Source organism: Oryctolagus cuniculus, chromosome 1 (assembly GCF_051225735.1).
Source record: "Oryctolagus cuniculus isolate XC-2025 breed Fujian yellow rabbit chromosome 1, ASM5122573v1, whole genome shotgun sequence".
NCBI classification, from domain to species: Eukaryota; Metazoa; Chordata; class Mammalia; order Lagomorpha; family Leporidae; genus Oryctolagus; species Oryctolagus cuniculus.
Window position 1 is genome coordinate 180,342,501 of NC_142867.1, and position 20,422 is coordinate 180,362,922.

At 38.6% G+C, this 20,422-nt stretch overlaps 1 protein-coding gene across 11 annotated transcripts in view; it reads left to right on the top strand.

Moving 5' to 3' along the window:
• The window catches only part of CNTLN (centlein), a 388,354-nt gene that overhangs the window by 217,000 nt on the left and 150,932 nt on the right, over positions 1-20,422 (top strand). For all 11 annotated transcript variants that reach the window (XM_008254476.5, XM_070052688.2, XM_070052657.2 and 8 more), the window contains one exon: positions 9,264-9,364. In XM_008254476.5, coding sequence (XP_008252698.5) covers positions 9,264-9,364 — 101 coding nt within the window. The remainder of the gene's footprint in view (positions 1-9,263; positions 9,365-20,422) is intronic.

Sequence of the window (20,422 nt, forward strand, 5' to 3'; positions counted from 1 at the left end):
AATGTTATGCAGTCTAAGCTTTATCGAATTTCAAAGCATTTTAATCACCACCAAAAGAGACCATGTAACTATTAAGCAGTCACTCCCCATTTCTCTATTTGTCCCTCTGCTAGCTACTGCCAACCACTAATCTATTTTCTTTCTCCTTGGACTTGCCTATTCTGAATATTTCATATAAATATACAATATGTGACTTTTTGTATCTGGCTCCTTTCACTTACCATAATGTTTTTAAGATTGATCCACGGCCGGCGCCGTAGCTCACTAGGCTAATCCTCCGCCTTGCGGCGCTGGCACACCAGGTTCTAGTCCCGGTCGGGGCGCCGGATTCTGTCCCGGTTGCCCCTCTTCCAGGCTAGCTCTCTGCTGTGGCCAGGGAGTGCAGTGGAGGATGGCCCAAGTGCTTGGGCCCTGCACCCCATGGGAGACCAGAATAAGTACCTGGCTCCTGACATCAGATCCGCGCGGTGCGCCGGCCGCAGCGCGCTGGCCGCGGCGGCCATTGGAGGGTGAACCAACGGCAAAGGAAGACCTTCCTCTCTGTCCACTCTGCCTGTCAAAAAAAAAAAAAAAAAAAAAAAATCCACATTGTAACTTGTATCCTAACATCATGTTTTATGGTTGAATACTTTGCCATTATATGTATACTCGTGTACTATAATTTATTTATTCATTTATCCATTGGTGGAGAGTCGAGTTGCTTCCACCTTTTGGCCACTGTGAAGAGGGCTGCTGTGCAGGTTTGTATGCAAGTATTTTTTTTTTTATTTTACTCTATGATATAAGCAATAGCTAATAAGATCATATAACAAATGCGAATTTAAATGTATCTGTGCTTTCAAACAGGGTCTGTTTGAAAGAAAAATAATGGGCTTCAAGGCTAAATGGCAAAAAATATTTGAATCTCAGTTACTTTATTATTGGAAATCAGGTACAAGAAATTTATCACATATGATTGGAGCACATAGGAAGTATATTCACCTTTTTTTTTTAAAGATTTATTTTTTTATTTATTTGAAAGAGTTATAGAGAGAGGTAGAGACAGAGAGGTCTTCCATCCACTCCCCCGATGGCCGCAACAGCTGGAGCTGAGCCGATCTGAAGCCAGGAGCCAGGAGCCTCCTCTGGATCTCCCATGTGGGTGCACTTGGGCCATCCTCCACCACTATCCCAGGCCAGAGCAGAGAGCTGGATCAGAAGAGGAGCAGCCGGAACTAGAACTGGTGCCCATATGGGATGCCAGCGTTCTGGCAAGGGCTTTAACCCGCTGCGCTACAGGACGGGCCCCAGGAAGTATATTCATCTATTAAGTATCCGTAAGTAAGAGTGGAAGTTTTCAGAACATTAATAGAAAAACTAATTCATTGCTAAGTTAAAACTATGAAGACTCTAGTCCCTTATATTCTTCTTTTGTCTTTTAGCATGCTTCAGAGTGTGACACAACATGAGGCCTATGTTTGGGCTTTGAATAGTCATAAAACAGTACGGGTCCCTGGAAGTGAATGAAACCTATGCTCCAGTAGAGAATGCCTGTGAAAAGTGCCTTTAAACTGGGACGTTCTATAATGCCAATTATGTATTATCTGAATCAGTACCATTTGTGTTGCTTTTGATTTCATTAATGCAATAAATATGCCAGGTACCAGAAGTAAAATATTGAGCTGAACACAGGTGGTTCCAGGTCTCGTAGAGCTTCTGTTATTGGAGAACATAAATAGTAATCAATTAGCACATAAATACACAATAAAAAACTTGTAATAAAAATAAAGATTTCTATGCTTTTTTATTTTTGTTTTCCCTTTTTTTAGTCTCAATCTATTTTTTTACTTCAAAATAAAGTTATTCTGTTTCATAAATACAATGACATGAGTAAAAACAAGTATAACTATGAAAGATTCAGAGAGTAACATCAAAAGAAGAAATGCACATATGATTCCAGCACCTAAGAAAACTGTTCAATAAATGGCACATGTCCTCTAGGGCTTCTATTGGAAATGCTTATTATAAATAAATACAAAAATACTTATAGTATAATCCAGTTATACATGTAATAAAGTAGGGAATAATGAATTCCCTTAGAGTTTGTACTTTCCCTCCTTTCTTTTTCTTGTCCTTCCTATCTGTTAAAGTATACATGTGATTTATACATTAATTTCCTGTACAATTAAACTTAATTGTGGGTATGTATATATATATTTTAAATTGTGGTAAAATTTATAGGATCTAACATTTATAATTTGAGTTTCTTTACATGTATAGTTCAGAGACATTAACAATAGTTACAGCATCATGCTGCCATAATCAGTACCACCTCTAGAATCTTTTCAAATTGAAATTCTATGTTAGCTGTTAACCAGTAACTCTCCATACTCCTCTTCCCCTAACTCCTGTCTCTTTTTGCTTTCTGTCTCTATGAACTTGCATATTTTAATGATCTCATATACTGGACTCATGGAGTAGTTGTCTTTTTGTGTCTGGCTTCTTTCATTTACCATACTATCTTCACATTTTTGTCTATATGTGTTAGGATTTTCTCCCTTTTTGAGACTGAATAATATTCCATTGTGTATAAATACACAATCTATTTATCCATTGTTTATGTTTTCCCACATTATAGCTACTGTGTTTTTGACTGGTACTTTAGTTGGTATTTTACTGTCAGCAAGCTTGTTGGGTAAGAAACAAAACATTTTTTATCCATAAGTCAATACTTCACTTCATTTACTTGAGTAAATGGCAATTGTATATTGGAAGTTTACAGTAGTCCCCCCCACATCCACAGGAAATATGTTCCGCATACCCCCAGTGGATGCCTGAAACCATAGATAGCAGCAAAATCTAGATAGATTATATTTTCCTGTATATATCTTTTTATTATGAAGTTTAATTTATAAATTAGATACAGTAAGAGAATAATAGCCAATAATAAAATAGAATAATTTTAACAATATACTGTAATAAAAATTATTTAAACCTTATAAGTGTTTTACTTTTAAGCTTTTCCATTAAATATTTTCTGATCATGATTAGCAACAGGCATCTGAAACCACAGAAAGTATTACCTCAATTAAGGGAGACTACCATATTTTTTTTTTAACTCATGAGTTTAATGTTCAGTTAGAAAAGTGATATTTCACCAAAGAGGTCATCCAGATGGCCAATACATATATGAAAAAATGACTAACTTGATTTGTTATCTTTATCTTTTTTATCAGACATTTGATTATTTTAGATTTTTCTTTTCTAATATAACACTAATGATATTCATCTAAGTATTGCTTTAGCTACACCTCACAAATAGTGACATGTTGTTTTAATTTTTTATAAATTTGAAACATTTTCTAATTCCTCTTTGGTTCTTTTTTGAAAAAAAAAATAGAAATGTTAAAGAAACGAAATTATTCTGTGATCCATATTATAGTAAGGAAGAATTTATTCAGGACCGTAATGATAGTCACAGGAACCACCACATGGGATTTTTGCAGTGGGGAGGGAGATTAGATTCAGCTCCAAATACAGCATAGACATGGTAATTTATAGCTATGGGGCAGGGTTGGAGGTGGGGCAGGAAATTACTAAAAGGACATTTCAGGGGTAAAAGAAGATTTTCTATAAACTAACTTAACAGACCTCTTGGTGAAGATAGACCTCACTTAGGAGATGGTAGAGGTTGAGGGTCCCAATTGAGTATCAAGGGTAACAGTAACAGGTTGGGAAGCTCCTAAACTGATCTAGCAGAGGTTTTGCCTGCTTTGTTGTTGTTGTTGTTGTTGTTGTTTTTTTTTTTTTTTTTTTTTTTTTTTTTTTTTTTTTGACAGGCAGAGTGGACAGTGAGAGAGAGAGACAAGGAGCAAGGAGAAAGGTCTTCCTTTGCCGTTGGTTCACCCTCCAATGGCCGCCGTGGCCGGCACACCGCGGCCGGCGCACCGCGCTGATCCAATGGCAGGAGCCAGGTACTTCTCCTGGTCTCCCATGGGGTGCAGGGCCCAAGCACTTGGGCCATCCTCCACTGCACTCCCTGGCCACAGCAGAGAGCTGGCCTGGAAGAGGGGCAACCGGGACAGAATCCGGCGCCCCGACCGGGACTAGAACCCGGTGTGCCAGCGCCGCAAGGTGGAGGATTAGCCTAGTGAGCCGTGGCGCTGGCCTGTTTTTTTTTTTTTTTTTAGTAAAGAAGTACACAGATGGGTTTAGTAGAAGGTTCACGAGCCTGACTAAAGATTTGTCAAACAGAATCTGTCGGAAGTAGATTCTTTCAAATACTTGGGGATTTTTTTTCTAGACAGCCTTCTGTGATTATTTTTAATTTAATTAAATTGTCATAGGAAATGGTTTGCATGCTGTAGATCCTTTTAGCTTTATTAATAATTTTTTATACCAAACGTGGTCTTATCTTGGTGACTGTGTCATGGCACTAAAAAACAGTGTTTCTCTTGCAGTTCTTGGGTGAAAGAAAAGTGTTTTAAATGTCAGTTAAGCCATGTTTTCGATACTGTTCTTCACATATTTTGTATCCTTATAGAATTCTGTCTACTTTTTCTATTGATTACTCAGGGAGTTGTGCTAAAAATCTAAGCTTATGTATTTTCAGATTTTTAAAAACTTCTTCAGTACATTAAAGTATCCTTTACCAGGGATTTGTTTATCTCTCCTTACTACCTTTTGGGTTCTCTACTGAATGCCCCTGGAGTCAACAAAGATTGTCTTCTCTCACTGGTCACTACTCAAAGTAGATCTCAATCCCCTGTAAACTCTGGGAATAGTTTCATTTGTGGCACCTGTTCTTTGCCTGACCTTGTTGTGTTTCATACTGTGCATATACCACATAACATTTAGCCATAGATTCAAAGGAATTCTTATGTAGATTTATAGAGCTCTTTCTCAATGTAGTTTCTTCCTCTCTGGGTAGAGTGCTTCACAGATTAACAAATTCTAGCCACTTGAGCCTTTCTAAACTCTTTTTCCAACTCAGACCACCATGTTCTTGGGACCCTTCTCTCTGCATCATGGTCTGGAAAGTGCCTAAATCTGGGCAATTTGTTAGGGACTCTCTTTGTTATTGGTTTCTCTTAGGGATCACAGTTCTGTGCCACCTATTGTCCAGTAATAAAATAGATTTTGAATGATAATCTTCATACCAGAGTATCAGAAACATGAGAATAAATGCATAGTAAACCAGAGTCTGTAGATAGCCAGTGCCCATCCTGCTTATGCCAAGGCACTGACTCTGTCAGCCTCTTCCCCAGTAACCCTTTAAAATGTGGTTTGTAGGTGCTTAGCTTGACTCATGTTGGTTCCTGATGTCTATATAAAATATTCTTTCTACAAGAAGCAAATTCTAAGTATAAAATATTCATTAAGAAGCAAGAAATAACATTTTCAAAAAGTGTAGCACTGTGTAGTGCTGGATTAGGGATCTCAGAGCCAAGGAAAACTAAGTTGGGATAAGTTACATTTGATTTTTCTTTGTTTGGCCATCTTGCTTCAGTGTGCTCTGTGTTCTTAACTAAACAAATCAGGAACCTAATCTAAACATCATTGACTCTATATGTGTACCTCAGCATATGCTCTTTCTTTTATCTGTAATCGATCTAGGATCAAAACACTCCAATTTTAAAAATCCTCGTGTATGTTCCTTTATGTTTAAATGAACAAGAAATGTAAGTATACACATCAGACTATTATCAGTTTTTTCAAGTAGCAGATTTAGAGAAAGCAGAGACTCTTACATTTTAGTTTATATATCATTTTCTCATTTGAATCACCATAAGAGTTTTTTTTTTTTTAAGTTTATTTCATTTTATTTATTTGAAAGGCAGAATTACAGAGATGGGTAATTACAGGGAGGGTGGGGAGAGACGGAGAGAGAGAGGTCTTCTATCTACTGGTTCATTCCCCAAATGGCTGGGACTGGGCCAGGCCAAAGCCAGGAGCCAAGAGCTTCTTCCGGGTTGCCCATGTGGGTTCAGGGCCCCAAGCACTTGGTGCATCCTCTGCACTTCCCCAGGCCATTAGCAGGGAACTGGATCAGAAGTGGAGCAGCTGGGATTTGAACCAGTGCCCATACGGAATGCTGGCACTGCAGGCGATGGCCTAACCTACTATACCACAATGCCAACCTCCATTATAAGAGTTTTATTTTATATTGTTGGGTACATAAAAATTTAGAACTAATATATTTTCCTTTTAAATCATTCTTTTGATATCTTTGTAATGGCCATGATTATCTGTAAATTGCTTTTTCCTTAGTATATATTTTTGTTTTATGCTCTTTTTACAATGGTGTTTTTGCCTTCAGCTTGATTTTATTTTTTCATTTCTATAATGATCTCTGATTTGTAAATTTTACATTTGTTTTCCATTCTTTAAATTATCCTTAAAATTGTAACATGCATCATGTAGTTTACAAACTTTGCAGTTCATTAGTCCCTCTGTCCTCCAACAGTACAAGGACCTTAAAATGCTTTAATTCTGTTTCTTCCCATGATTTTATGTGGGTTGTTGTCCAGAATTTTAGTTCTACCTTCATTTAGAAGGAATTGTTATGGTTGTTTTATATAAATATAAAAAATATTATTTAGTTCCATGTACACATTTATCAGTATATGTCATCATCATTGCATGTTTTGTTTCATACCTTGCTTTTAAGTTTTTTGTTCCTAAAATATATTCTTTAATTTTTTTTTCATTTAGGATCTATAAATAACAAATCTTGACACATGGAACATATTATGTATTTACCCTCCAATTTTCTTGTTGATACAAAGAAGTGTGTTATTACAAAGTTCTTTAGTTATTAGTGAATGTTTTTCTTTTCAAGTTGGTTAATTTAAAAATTGTCTCTATGATGTCTGGGAGTTTGAAAATGATAAATTTAAGTGTAAGTGTAGTTTTATTTGTTCTGCTTGCAATTTTTCATGTTCTCTTAATCTGTTAGTTCACATATTTTATCAGTTCTCTAATCCATGGTTATTTTGACTGTAACCTAACCTCAATCCTTATTCCCTCCTTTCCTTGAATAATTTGTATTGGATGCTCTCCAGATTTCATTTTCCAAAATACTTTGTATGTCTCTACTATTTTCTGTCTCTTTGGATTGTCTTTCTTTTTAGCAATGCCCATTACCTTTTTCTGCATGGTATTTAATTCTTCCATTGAATTTTTTTTCATTTCCATGATTATGCTATTATTAATTTTTGTTTTATTTAACATTTCTAGACATATTATTTGATGTTTTCTTATATTTTGTTTCATAACCTTATTTATATGTTTATCATCTCTTTTTGGTTTTTAACATTTGAACAAAAACTAATTATAAAAATTATTTGGAATTATTACCTGTGTTTGGTTGTACATTCTCTCATTTTGGGCAGTGTGATATACAGACTGGCATTCATATCTTTGAACATTTACTTGTATCTGAAAGCTTGACTTCTTTGAGAAGTATTTTCTATGTTGATTTTTCTCCCATCCATTTTCTCTGTTGTTTTCCGTGTTGTCAAATGTTTCTGCCTAAATTGTTGTGTATATACACTGGCATTTTATATTTTTTTATAAAACTGTTAATTTTTGATGTTTCTACAAATGTGTCTAGCTCAATTTTAAACCCAGTGATATAGGTTTAGTATCCTGATCTCATGTGATTGTCTCTATCCTATCCTCAGATTGGAGAGCAGAAGGACTCTTTTTTTTTTTTTTTTTTAATTTTTGGACAGGTAGAGTTATAGACAGTGAAAGAGAGAGTCAGAGAAAGGTCTTCCTTCCATTGGTTCACTCTCCAAATGGCTGCTACAGCCAGTGCTGCGCTGATCCGAAGCCAGGAGCCAGGTGCTTCTTCCTAGTCTCCCATGCAGGTGCAGGGGGCCAAGCACTTGGGCCATCCTCCATTGCCTTCCTGGGCCACAGCAGAGAGCTGGACTGGAAGAGCAGCATCCGGGACTAGAACTTGGAGCCCATATGGGGTGCCTGCACCGCAGGCAGTGGATTAACCAAGTGAGCCACTGTGCCGGCCCAACAGAAAGACTCTTTTTAATGAAAACCTTGCCACATAAGCTCAAATGTTGGTATTTTCATTCAGCACATTTTTGCCTCCCTGTAGTTAGCCCAGTATTGTCTCTTCACCATACAGGGCAGTGGGTCTGAACTTCCATCCCCACTCAGATTTCACAGTCTTAGGTCCCCATGGTAAAATTTGACCCATATCCAATACTCAGCATGTTAGCTTAGTTCCATTTTATTGTAAGAGTTGTTTGTCTTTATTTGGCAATTAGAGATTTACTATCTTTGTTTTTAGTGGTATGTTTTAACACTTTAAAATACTGTTCTACCTATACTATCTCTGTACTAGAAAATGGTCAAGGAGTACACATTTTAAATATATCAATTAATATTCTGTGTCTGAGTTTGATTCCCACATCTGGCTTCTGACTCCAGCTTACTGCTAATGCACACTGTAGTGGGTAGTGGTGATGGCTCTTGCCACCCACATAGGAAAGCTGAATAGCATTCCTGGTTCCTGGCTTTTGCCCAACCAGCCCTGACTGCTGTGGGCATTTAGAGAATGAATAAGTAGGTGAGATCTTTCTCTATATCTCTCTGTCTTTTGAAATAAAAGTAAATAAATAAATAAATTTTTAAAGGAATTGATTGAGCAGCTCAATACATGATTTTTAAAATCATATAATCTATCTTTTAAGTATTTAAAATAATTACCTACCTAAAGTTAGCAAAAATCACTTACATGAAACATTTTGCTTTTAAATCCTCCTTAAAATGTAATTCTAATTTTTAGGATTTGTTAATATTGTTAATATAGTTTTCGTTTTTTTAAAGATTTATTTTTTAATTATTTGAAAGACAGAGTTACAGAGAGAGAGAGAGACAGAGAGAGGTTTTCCATCCGCTGGTTCACTCCCCAGATGGCCACAACAGCTGGAGCTGTGCTGATCTAAAGCCAGGAGCTTCTTCCAGGTCTCCCATGTGGGTGCAGGGGGGCCCAAAGACTTGGGCCATCTTTTACTGCTATCCCAGGCCATAGGACAGAGCTGGATCAGAGAGGAGCAGCCGGGACTAGAACCAGTGCCCATATGGGATGCCAGCGCTTCAGGCCAGGGCTTTAGCCTGCGGCGCCACAGTGTCGGCCCCTTGTTAATATAGTTTCCTAAACATTCTCTGATTATATATTTTAAAACGTCTTTCTGCCTTTATTTGTTTTCTCCATTATTCCTTAACATTTTAAATATTTTTTCCTTTAATTTTTATAGATTGAATCTTCAAGAAGAATTGGATCAACTAAAAGTACATATATCTATTGATAAGGCAACAATACAAGAGTTGAACAGATTTATAGCAGAGAAAAGAGAAGGTAAATATTTTTGTGGAGATAAATATGTAACAGGCATTTTTAAAAGATTGCTAATCTGATTTTTAGTAAAATTATACAAAGCTCCTAAAGATAATGTATTTGTTATGTAAAAAAAAAAAAAAGAGAGAGAGAGAGAGAAAGAAAGAAAATCTTGCTTTCCAGGAACTTGAAAAAGGGAAATTATCATTTTGAACAATATTTAAATTTAAAAATTAACTATTATAAAAATATTTAAATTTTATTAGCTTCCAGGTTAATGTTGTCCCCAAATTTTGCATTTAATTGAACTTTCAAATTTGCTAACACTCACTGAATTGCTTCCAGTATGGATTGTGAAGTGTCAATTACTTCTTGCTAGTTTTTTAACTTCTTTTAAAATTTCTTGTATTTTCTTCTAAAGAAAATGTACCAATTTGATATAATGAAGTAGTCATCACTATAAGCATGATGTCATCACAATCATCCTCTCAATTTTGGGATTGTTTTTCTTCTATTTCTTCCTTTAATCCTGTGATTTTACTTGTGTTCCAAGCAAACTTGTTTACCTCTAGTCACCTTGGAAAGTTACATTGTTATCTGTACCTGTCTTCTTAGGAGTGGCCATTTTGGGATTCCTACATTTATCATATTTTTTTAGAGCCAGATGCACCCACACCTACACACACACACACACACACGCACACACACACCAAAAACAGAAAAGAAAGAAACAGAGGTAAAGGTGAATGAACTGTTGAAATTTAGATAAATGTTTATTTGATTTAAGAGATACTAGTTTCCAATGATGCCTCTTAAAATTGTAAGGAAGGGTTATACAAATTTTGAGGATAGACAGTCTATATATATTTTTAAAGTATTTAAATTTTAGGAGCTTTAAAAGTTAGCATCTTTCCATGTAATTAAAAAAAACACATTCTTTTAAAATTTGTTTGAGAGTCAGAGAGAAATAGAGAGTTCCTATCAGTTAATTTACTCTCCAAATGTCCTTAATAACTGAGGGAAGGCCAAGGTGAAGCCAGGAGCTGGGAACTCATTTCTGGTCACCTATGTAGATAGCAGGAACCCAAAAACTTAAATCCCGCATGCTACCTCCCAGGATCTGCATTAATGGGAAGATGGAATTGAGGGCAGAGCCAGGACTCCAGTCCAGGTACTGCAATATGGGACGTAGACATATTAATCCAGCGTATTACCCACTAGGCCAAATGCCTGTAGCCCAACATTCTTATAAAACATTTCTTTTTTTTTTCCATCAATCTTGAGTTTTATTATTTAAATTATCATTTTAAAGATTCTATCCAGCTCTATAACTTTGTGTGTGTGTATATACACACACACACACACACACACACACACACACACACATATATATATATATATATTGACAGGCAGAGTTAGTGAGAGACAGAGAGAGAGAGAGACAGAGAGAAAGGTCTTCCTTTTTCCGTTGGTTCATCCCCCAAATGGCCTCTACGGCTGGCACCCTGCGCCAATCCGAAGCCAGGAGCCAGGTGCTTCTCCTGGTCTCCCATGGGGTGCAGGGCCCAAGCACTTGGGCCATCCTCCACTGCACTCCCGGGCCACAGCAGAGAGCTGGCCTGGAAGAGGAGCAACCGGGACAGAATCCAGCGCCCCAACCAGAACTAGAACCCAGGGTGCCAGCGCCTCAGGCCGAGGATTAGCCTAGTGAGCCGCAGCGCCAGCCTAACTTTGTATATTATAATAATAATGTCCTCTATTTTAAAGTCTTATTTATATATAATATATTCAATATTCATCACATTTGTAAAGCCTTGCCTTTTCTATTCATTTGTTTTTTAAAATGTTTTTTGTTAGCCAAGTTACAACTGAAAGTATGTTTTTCTTCAAAGAATGAAAATAGTCAAATTTGTGATAGTTTAGATATTTTAGAATATGCTACAACTATCTTTATATTCAAGGCATAAATTGGGTGGGTATAATTTTATTGAGTCAGAAAGTTTTCCTCAGAACTTTCTACATGTTGTTTACTTTTGAGTAAAGGATTGCTATGGAGTGTGGAGATACATTATAGAGTGTTAACTATTTCCGCCCATCCCCATGTCACTCCTTGTTTTGGATTGCCTTGCTAACTAGATACCCAAATATTTTCTTCTTCATATTGATATTCAAAAATTTAATAAAATTTTTCCATATATAATTTGTTCTAAATCACAATTTCTTTGAATGTCTATGCATTCATTATTTGTCAATTAAAATCTTACTTTGTTCCAAGGACTTTTTTGGTATATGTTTTTGGATACTTTTCTGTTACATATTCATGTGCTAATTCAAGACATTAATTGCCTTTTAAATTTCTATTTATTTGAAAAGCAGAGTGACGAAGATGTGGAAACGGAGAGGGAGAGAGAGCAAGAGAGAGACATCAATCTTTCATCTTGTGGTTCACTTCCAAATGCCTGCAACATCCAGGGCTAGGGCAGGCCAAAGGCAAGAGTCCAAAACTGTCCAGGTCTCCTACATGAGTGGCAGGGACCCAGGCACTCAAGTCATCACCTGCTGAATCCCAGAGTGTGCATTAGCAGGAAACTGGATAATGGAGCTGGGTCCTGAACCAGGCACTTTAACATGGATGCCAGCATCTTAACTGATGATCCAAAGCCCACCCCACCATCAGTTCTTTATGTTAAATCATTTCTTGTCTGGGCTTCATTTCTATTTTCTTCTAATTCTTTAATCTTTTTCCTCTGCATTCATTTTATCTCAAGACTTTCCTGTATTAGTAATTCAACGTTTAGCCCTGTAGATTCTTTTATTCTTTCTGTTAAATCTGCAATGATGTTTTTTGCTTCTCAAGTTATTGACTCAGCTCTTTAAATTCCTGTTTTATTTTCTTTGCATGTTTTGTTATTTTCTCTGAGGTTTTATTTTTATTAAATTTGGGTATTCAGTAAACTATTTTCTTCCTTTGTGTTTTCCTCCAGATTGTATTTTAAGTCTGTATTTCATTAACTATACAGTTTGTCTAATAGAGAACGTTTTCTGTTATAGAGGGGATAACTCGGAATCTCACATTATAGTCTGGCTATATCAAATGGTTTGTTTGAATCTGTCATGTGGGCTCAACCCAGGAGGCCCGCATACTGCCAGGATGATGGGGCGAAGGCATTCTTCCATAAGCACCAGAAACAAGTTTCAGTGAACATGTTCCCTTTATTAACAAACAAACACACACACACACTTTTTAAGGGCAGGCAGTGGGTTGAAACCCTGGACTGCAGCACTGGCATCCCATATGGTCACTGGTTCGAGTTCCAGCTACTCCACTTACAGTCCAGCTCCTTGCTAAAGTGCCTGGGAAAGCAGCAGAAGATGGCCAAGTCCTTAGGCCCCTGTGCCCACGTGGGAGACCAAGAAGAAGAACCTGGCTCCTGGCTTCAGATCGGCACAGCTCCAGCCATTGCGGCAATTTAGGCAGTGAACTAGCAGATGGAAGACCTCCCTTTGTCTCCACCTCTCTCTGTACCTCTGTCTTTCAAATAAATAAAACGAATCTTTTTTAGGAAAAAAGGGCAGGCAGAAGGGGAGTAACTAATTCAGGGCAACACTAATTCTATGGGATAGAACCGATACTGGCACTGCTATGCTTCTCTAATCAGCTTGAAGGTCATGTAGCTGGGATAGCTTTCCAGGCAGTCCTTATGGGCTTGGCCACACCTGGGTGCTGTTTATCTGATTGGCAATTACAGGGCCTTTAACAGGGAGCGGTGGTGGGGAAAAGTGCCTGGGGGCTCCCAGCGCCTTCCAGCAGTCAGGTTGTGGGGTCCCTTCTCAGAGGTATGGTGTGCCATGCCCTCCCAACCTCCTGCATGGTCAAGGCAGGCAGACTCCCCAACAAGTACAGCATCAACCCCAGTGTCACAGAACTTCTCCTTTTTCTTTGCTAAGACTACTTATGCTTCTCTTGATTCCTTCCTGTAGATTCACGTTTCCATTCAGTGTTATTTTCTTTATGCCTGAAGGACTTCCTTTATCATTTCTTACAATGCACATTTAATAGTAATGAATTTTTCAGCTTTTGTATACTTGTAAAAAATCTCTTTTTTTTTAATCTCCATTTTTGAAAGGTTTTGTTGCCAAGGGTAGAATTCTACATGGACAGTTTTTTTATTTTCCTTTATACCCTTTAATGATGAGCATTATACCATCTCCTTGTTTTACTGTACATATTATGTCTGTCTGTCTGTCCTTCTTTCCTTCCTTCATTCCTTCCTTCCTGTTGGGCATTTCTTTTCCTTGAATGTGGATAGTTTCCTCACATGCTTGTGCTGATTAGTACTTAGGTAAAGGCTTGAGGGGGACCCACTGTAGGTCTTGAGAGCTCTCCATTTCTTGGAGCAGTTAGATCTCTCCTTGGTAGCATTTTGTCCTACTACATCTAGCTTACTTTCCTCTCTGGCCACCAGGTCTCTCTGAGTATAGGAAGATTGGACTCCACTGAGATTCCCCATTTCTGTGCTGTGGCTTGGAAGCAGTGAACTGAGGAAATCATAGGACCCACTTTCTTTGTTTTCCTTCTCTCGGGATGTCATGCCCAATACCTGAACACCATTTTTTCATATATTTTGCCTAGGTTTTAGTTGCTCCATATGGAAGAGTAAATCTGGTCCCTCTGGCTTACTTTTATTTTTATTGAACCTGTTTTCCTTAGTTTAAATCCCAAATCTACATGCATAGTAAACTTTCTCCATGTACCAGATGTTGTATTTCTTACTTCCTGCTACCTGTTTCCCCTGACTACTTTTATAAGGGTCTGAAAGTTAAACATGTCCTTCAAGTCAACATTACCTTTCCTCTCTAATCATTTCTACCTCCTGTAGACCTCCCATGTGAACACTTTACACCTACCACATTAAATATGTCCTTATGGAAAATCACAGTTCATAGTGTAATGAGTCTTTAATAGAATCCCACAATATCTTTCTTGAGAGCTTAGCTGAGCTGAAGAGAGCTGAGCCTGCAGTGTGTGTGAATAGCTGATTTAAGTCAACAAGCCACAATGAAAACTCCGATTGCCTTTAATTACTTATTGAGAAAGTATAAGCAAGAGGCTGCCATGAAGAATGTGCCAACTTGCCCAGTTATTTTTCCCCTGCAGCAGACTTCAGGGTTGTCTCACTGTCAAGGGAACCCCAACAAAAGGTTCCTATATTTTTGTGGTGCTGAGGAAGGCCAGAATGGATGAGAATAAGGAAAAAATATCTATAGTAAGCTCCACCATCAAGGAAGACCCTGCAGAGGAGCCTGAAGATGCCTCAGGCAAAGGACCCCATTGAAGAGTCCTCCAAATATAGGCTCTCTGGCTAGGGTTATGGATGCATGTTATTTCATGGTTGACCAGGGGACTTGAGCCATTGACTAGGGAAACCTAAATCCTTGACTACAACTTCTAACACTGCAGTCCATTGGCTGTGCTACAACTTCTGACACTACAGTCCATTGGCTGTGCACCCATCTGGTTGGGGAGGCCTGCCAGATAAAGCCTTTTTGATTACCTATCCCTGGGCTTTAAAAATCACCCATAGGCTTCTGCCAGGCACTACACTCCTCACGCTTTACACTCAGTGCAGAAATATGTTCATAAAACCACTTCTTCTGGAGTTTTTCATTAAAGATGAGGGCTTATATATCAATCAGACAATGTAAGAAAGAAGCAAATAGGAAAATTCATTCATAAACAATAGCAAGCATTCATTTAATTGAATATGGAATGAGTTGAGTTTGTGAATACTGACTGTGAGTTGGCCGAAACAAATCTTGCTGCAGGTCATCTGATTTAGCTCAGTTTCAGGAAGCAAATTGAGTTCATTCCTGTTCCACGTATCTGATCCTTAAACACAAAAGGACAAGTATAAAACATGCATAACATGCCTAAGTTTGTAACCTCTACCCACATTTCTTTGGCTAAAGAAAGTCTCATTAAATGTAGCCATCAACTATTCACGTTATCAGTATTAATTTCTATGGAAGGTTGGGAGAACATGTCAGGTTTTTTTTTAAGTTCTTATCCATAATCTTTCTAGAAGTCCTTTGTTCTCTTGAAAAGATCTAGTAGGTATTGCATTATTCCTTTTAGAGATTATTAGTAAAAAAGTATGACAGCCAAACCCTGAGGCTTAATGTCTTAATGTTAGCCTCTTGGATTTGGCAATGAATGCTGCCATGGTTTCAATGATTGCTTCTTTTATATGGTGACAAAATTTTTCATTTTCCAACCTTAAAAAATGAATAAGAATGAAATGGTCACTTTAGGATATGATTGTCATTTTTTAAAAGATTTACATTATTTATTTGAAAGGCAAAGCTACAGAGAGAGGTAGAGACAGAGAGAGAGAGATCTTCCATCTGCTGGTTGACTCCCCAAGTGGCTGCATTGTCTGGAGCTGAGCTATTCGAACAGGAGCCAGGAGCTTCTTCTGGTTCTCCCATGTGGGTTCAGGGACCCAAGGAATTGGGTCATTCTCTACTGCTTTCCCAGGCACATTAGCAGGGAGCTGGATCAGAAGTGATGAAGCCAGGACTCAAACTGGTATTCATATGGGATGCTGGAGCTGCAGGCTTGAGCTTTAACCCACTGTACCACAGCACTTTCCCAGGCACATTAGCAGGGAGCTGGATCAGAAGTGGAGCAGCCAGGATGTTATATATTAATGTTAGCTGTCACAAAACACACTGAACACTGGAGTAAGGGAAAGAGTTTATTGAGGAACACCCAACAGACTGGAGTGAAGAGGTAGTGAAGGGAAAGGGAGAGAAAGAGAGTATAATAAGAGAGAAACAGAGAGGAGAGGAGCTAGCCAGGAGAGAAGAGAGATGAGAGGAGCAGAGAGGAGCTGAGAGAGAGAGAGCCAAGAGACGAGAAGAGGATGCTAGAGAGAGAACCAAGAGAGCAGAGAGAAGCCAAGAGAGAAGAACCAAGAGAGCACGTGTTCAGGAACAGGCCCTTTTAAAACTTTGCCCGAGGGCGGGCAGGGAAGCAGGAGCAGCGAATCCCATTAGGATGGGGGTGGAGCTTGACCACAGAGGTTGGGCCCTGTGGCCACCTGGCGAAAACTGCACCAGTTTCCTAACATAGGACTCGAACTGGTATTCATATGGAATGCTGGCGCTGCAGGCTTTAATCCTATGCATCACAGCACAAGCCCCCGTGATTGTCATTTTTGAGCTAAAACATGTGCTGTTTATATTCTTGTGGAACTGTTTTCTTCCTACTTTTTACCTGTTGAATTTTTTTTAAAGATTTATTTTATTTGAAAGACAGAGTTACAGAGAGATGTAGGTCTTCTATCAGCTGGTTCACTCCCCAGATGCCTGCAATGGCTGGAGCAGTGCGGATCCGAAGCCAGGAGCCAGGAGCCTCCTCCGGGTCTCCCACATGGGTGCAGGGGCCCAAGCACTTGGGCCATCTTCTTTCCCAGGCCATAGCAGAGAGCTGGATCAGAAGAGGGAAAGCCCATATAGATGCCGGGGCTTCAGGCCAGGGCGTTAACCCACTTAGCCACAGCGCTGGCCCCTTTACTTATTGAATTTTATGATGAGTGGCAAATTAAGCCTGTGAATATAGAGTTGACTAAGATTATGTCCTTTCAAAAACTAATGAAGAGAGGGGAGCAGGGAGGAGAGAACAAGGGAGTGAGGGAAATGTGTTTGTCTTCTTGGAACTGTACCTATGGAATGCATAAAATATTTTTACATTAATAAAAATTTTTAGAAGTATTGAAACTTATACATTTTCTACACTAAAGCCAGTTTCTTTCCAGATTAGATTCTTTTTTTTTAGGGTTTATTTCTTTATTTGAAAGGCATAGTTACGTAGAGGCAAAGAGAGAGAGAGAGAGAAAGAAAGAAAGAAGAAAGAGAGATCTTCCATCTGCTGGTTCACTTTCCAAATGGCCTCAGCAGCTGGAAATGGGATGATCCAAAGCCTGGAGCCAGGAGCTTCTTCTGGATCCCATGCAGGTGCAGGGGCCCAAGCACTTGGGCCATTTTCTACTGCTTTCCCAAGCCATAGCAGAGAGCTGGATCGGAAGTAGAGCAGCCTGGATTTGAACAGACAACCATATGGGATGCCGGCACTGTGGGTAGAGGCTTTACCCACTATACCACAGTGTCAGCCCCTTAGATTAAAGTACCTAGTCAAGTACAACCAGGAATGATCATTTCACGCTATCAGCATTCTGCATTGAGACTTCCTTAATCAATTTGACAAATTTATGATCTGTACTTGTTGTAGCATGTTATTCTAGGTGCCAGTTTGCCAACACGTAACATGGGTGACTATTTTACTTAACCTCTTGTGACATATTTTGACTACCTACCATTATGTTGCAAACTTAGGGCCACATAATTTAGATTTCAATTGCAGCAAAGCCCCATTTATACTTACCAGTTTCTTTATCCAGCAGCTCTTGCTGCAGAATTAACAACTGCAAAATCACAATAACATGTAATAGTTTTGGGGTCTGTGGATCATTGTCATTGCAGAGCCTTAGGCTTATAGGTCTGTGCTTGGCTAGAGTACTTTGAGACTGCATTGTTGGATTCAGATCTTCACATTTGCTAATTTCAGGACAAGAATGAACCAGCATTGACTGTCTAGGCATGTAGTTTTCAAGTTGGATGTTTGAAACTTCTCAAGGACAAGCAGAAACACACAATGCCTTGAGTTCTGAGTTTATAACAGACCCACTCTCATTTATATCCACATTCCTCTGGTTAAAGCAAATCAAGTGGCCAAGCTCAACATCAGTGGAATGGGAAGCTATGGCCCTTCCATGAAAGTGTAGAAGGGAGTAAGCATTAGCTGAATAATGATCTACCACAGTGTGGTATAAGTCAGTAAGAGAAAGCATAGTGGGGATATTAGTACATGTTGTCAGTGTTCATGTCAATGGGTTACAAAAATATTTTACTCTAAAATAAACTTAGCTTTTAATTCTACTTTAACAAACTCTGCTATACCCTTGTATATGACTTTCTAGATGGCCTGGCCCAGTCCAGCAATAAAGCTTCTAAGGTAGAATAAATAGTTTGTAACTATCAGATTTTCACTAGTAATATTGCTTAAAAGAAAACATTGGGACATTTATAATAGTATATAATTTGTGTTTAGAATTTCTGGCAAGTATTTCAAGTTTACTTACTAGTAAGGAAAATGTTAGAATATGATTATTTAATAATTAATATTAAGTAGTTCTTATCATAATTTATTATATATTCATTAATCTATAGAAGATATACTAAGTACCTAAAACATTAAAGAGGATAAACAACAATTGATCTGGTGGCCAGTGTTGAGGTGTAATTGATAAAGCCACCACTTAAAATGCTGGTATCCTATATGGAAGCTGGTTCATGTTCTAGCTGCCCTACTTCGGCTAGTGCGTCTGGGAAAGCAATGAAGGATGGCCCAAGTGCTTGGCCCCTGCAGATATGCAGTAGACCTGGAAGAAGCTTCTGGCTCCTAGCTTTGGCCTGGCCAGGCCCTAGCAATTTATGACCATTTGGGAAGTGAACCAGTCTCTCCCCAAATCCCTCTCTTTGTAACTCTGCCTTTCAAGTAAATAAAATAAGCCTTAAAAAAGGGATTATTCTAAATCTATGCAGTATATTTTATAAAGAAGGAGAAGGTCAGGCTGTAGTTTTATTTTTTATACTATTGTCAGTTGCTAATTATCTAGGGTAAGAACATTCTTTCCAGCCCTACTCTTGGTATATCAATAGCAGACTTCTTCATCTCATATGACTTGCTTATTTAATGACTTCCTACTGCTAGCACAGTGAAGTCCAGATTTTTTGATCTTACTAATATCTACCCTCTACCCTTTGCCTACCTCATTAGCTTTATCTTTCATACAGTTAGCCTTATTTTTCTACCCTAGAACTGAAAATGAAACTCTCAATATGCTATATCATTTAAGAATCCTGCATAATTGTGTTCTTTACTCTCTTTCATTCCCTGTCAGTTTCATCTAGAAATGACTTACTCATTTTTACCAACTGGGTTAGAGTATAATCTCTATACTTTTCTAAGCTTTTCTAAGATGTCTTTTCTGTGCCCTCATTGTATACTATATTCACTGTACGTGTAAATGAATATATATATGTATATATATATACACTGATAAGTATATTCATTTTTACACAATTTGGTGTTGCTGCTATTAGGCTTAAAGACATCCTTACTTCTAATCACTGATTCTTTAAAAAAGAAAGCAGTGGCCGGCGCCGTGGCTCAATAGGCTAATCCTCCACCTTGCGGCGCCGGCACACCGGGTTCTAGTCCCGGTTGGGGCGCCGGATTCTGTCCCGGTTGCCCCTCTTCCAGGCCAGCTCTCTGCTATGGCCAGGGAGTGCAGTGGAGGATGGCCCAAGTGCTTGGGCCCTGCACCCCATGGGAGACCAGGAAAAGCACCTGGCTCCTGGCTCCTGCCATCGGATCAGCGCGGTGCGCTGGCTGCAGCGGCGGCCATTGGAGGGTGAACCAACGGCAAAGGAAGACCTTTCTCTCTCTGTCTCTCTCTCTCACTGTCCACTCTGCCTGTCAAAAATAAAAAAAAAAAAAAAAAAAAAAAATAAAAAGAAAGCAGTGAAATAGATGATTACCACAGATTTTAAGATTAAGAAATTATTTTTAAAAGAGCAAAAGTGTTAATTTTAGGATTATAGGAAAGTACTAAAGCAATTTGAAACCAAAATAAATTAATTAACTTACAAAATAGACATGAAACTAAAAACACAAATTAAAATGTTAAACTTGGGGCCAGCGCTGTGGCACAGTGGGTTTAAGCCCCAGCCTGCAGCACCAACATCCCATATGGACGCCAGTTTGAGTCCCTGATGCCCCACTTCCAATCCAGCTCTCTGCTATGGCCTGGGAAAGCAGCAGAAGATGGCCCAAGTCCTTGGGCCCCTCAACCCACATGGGAGACCCAGAAAAACTTGACTCCTGGCTTCAGATCACCTCAGCTCTGGCCTTTGGGGCCATCTTGGGGAGTGAACAGACAGAAGATCTCTCTC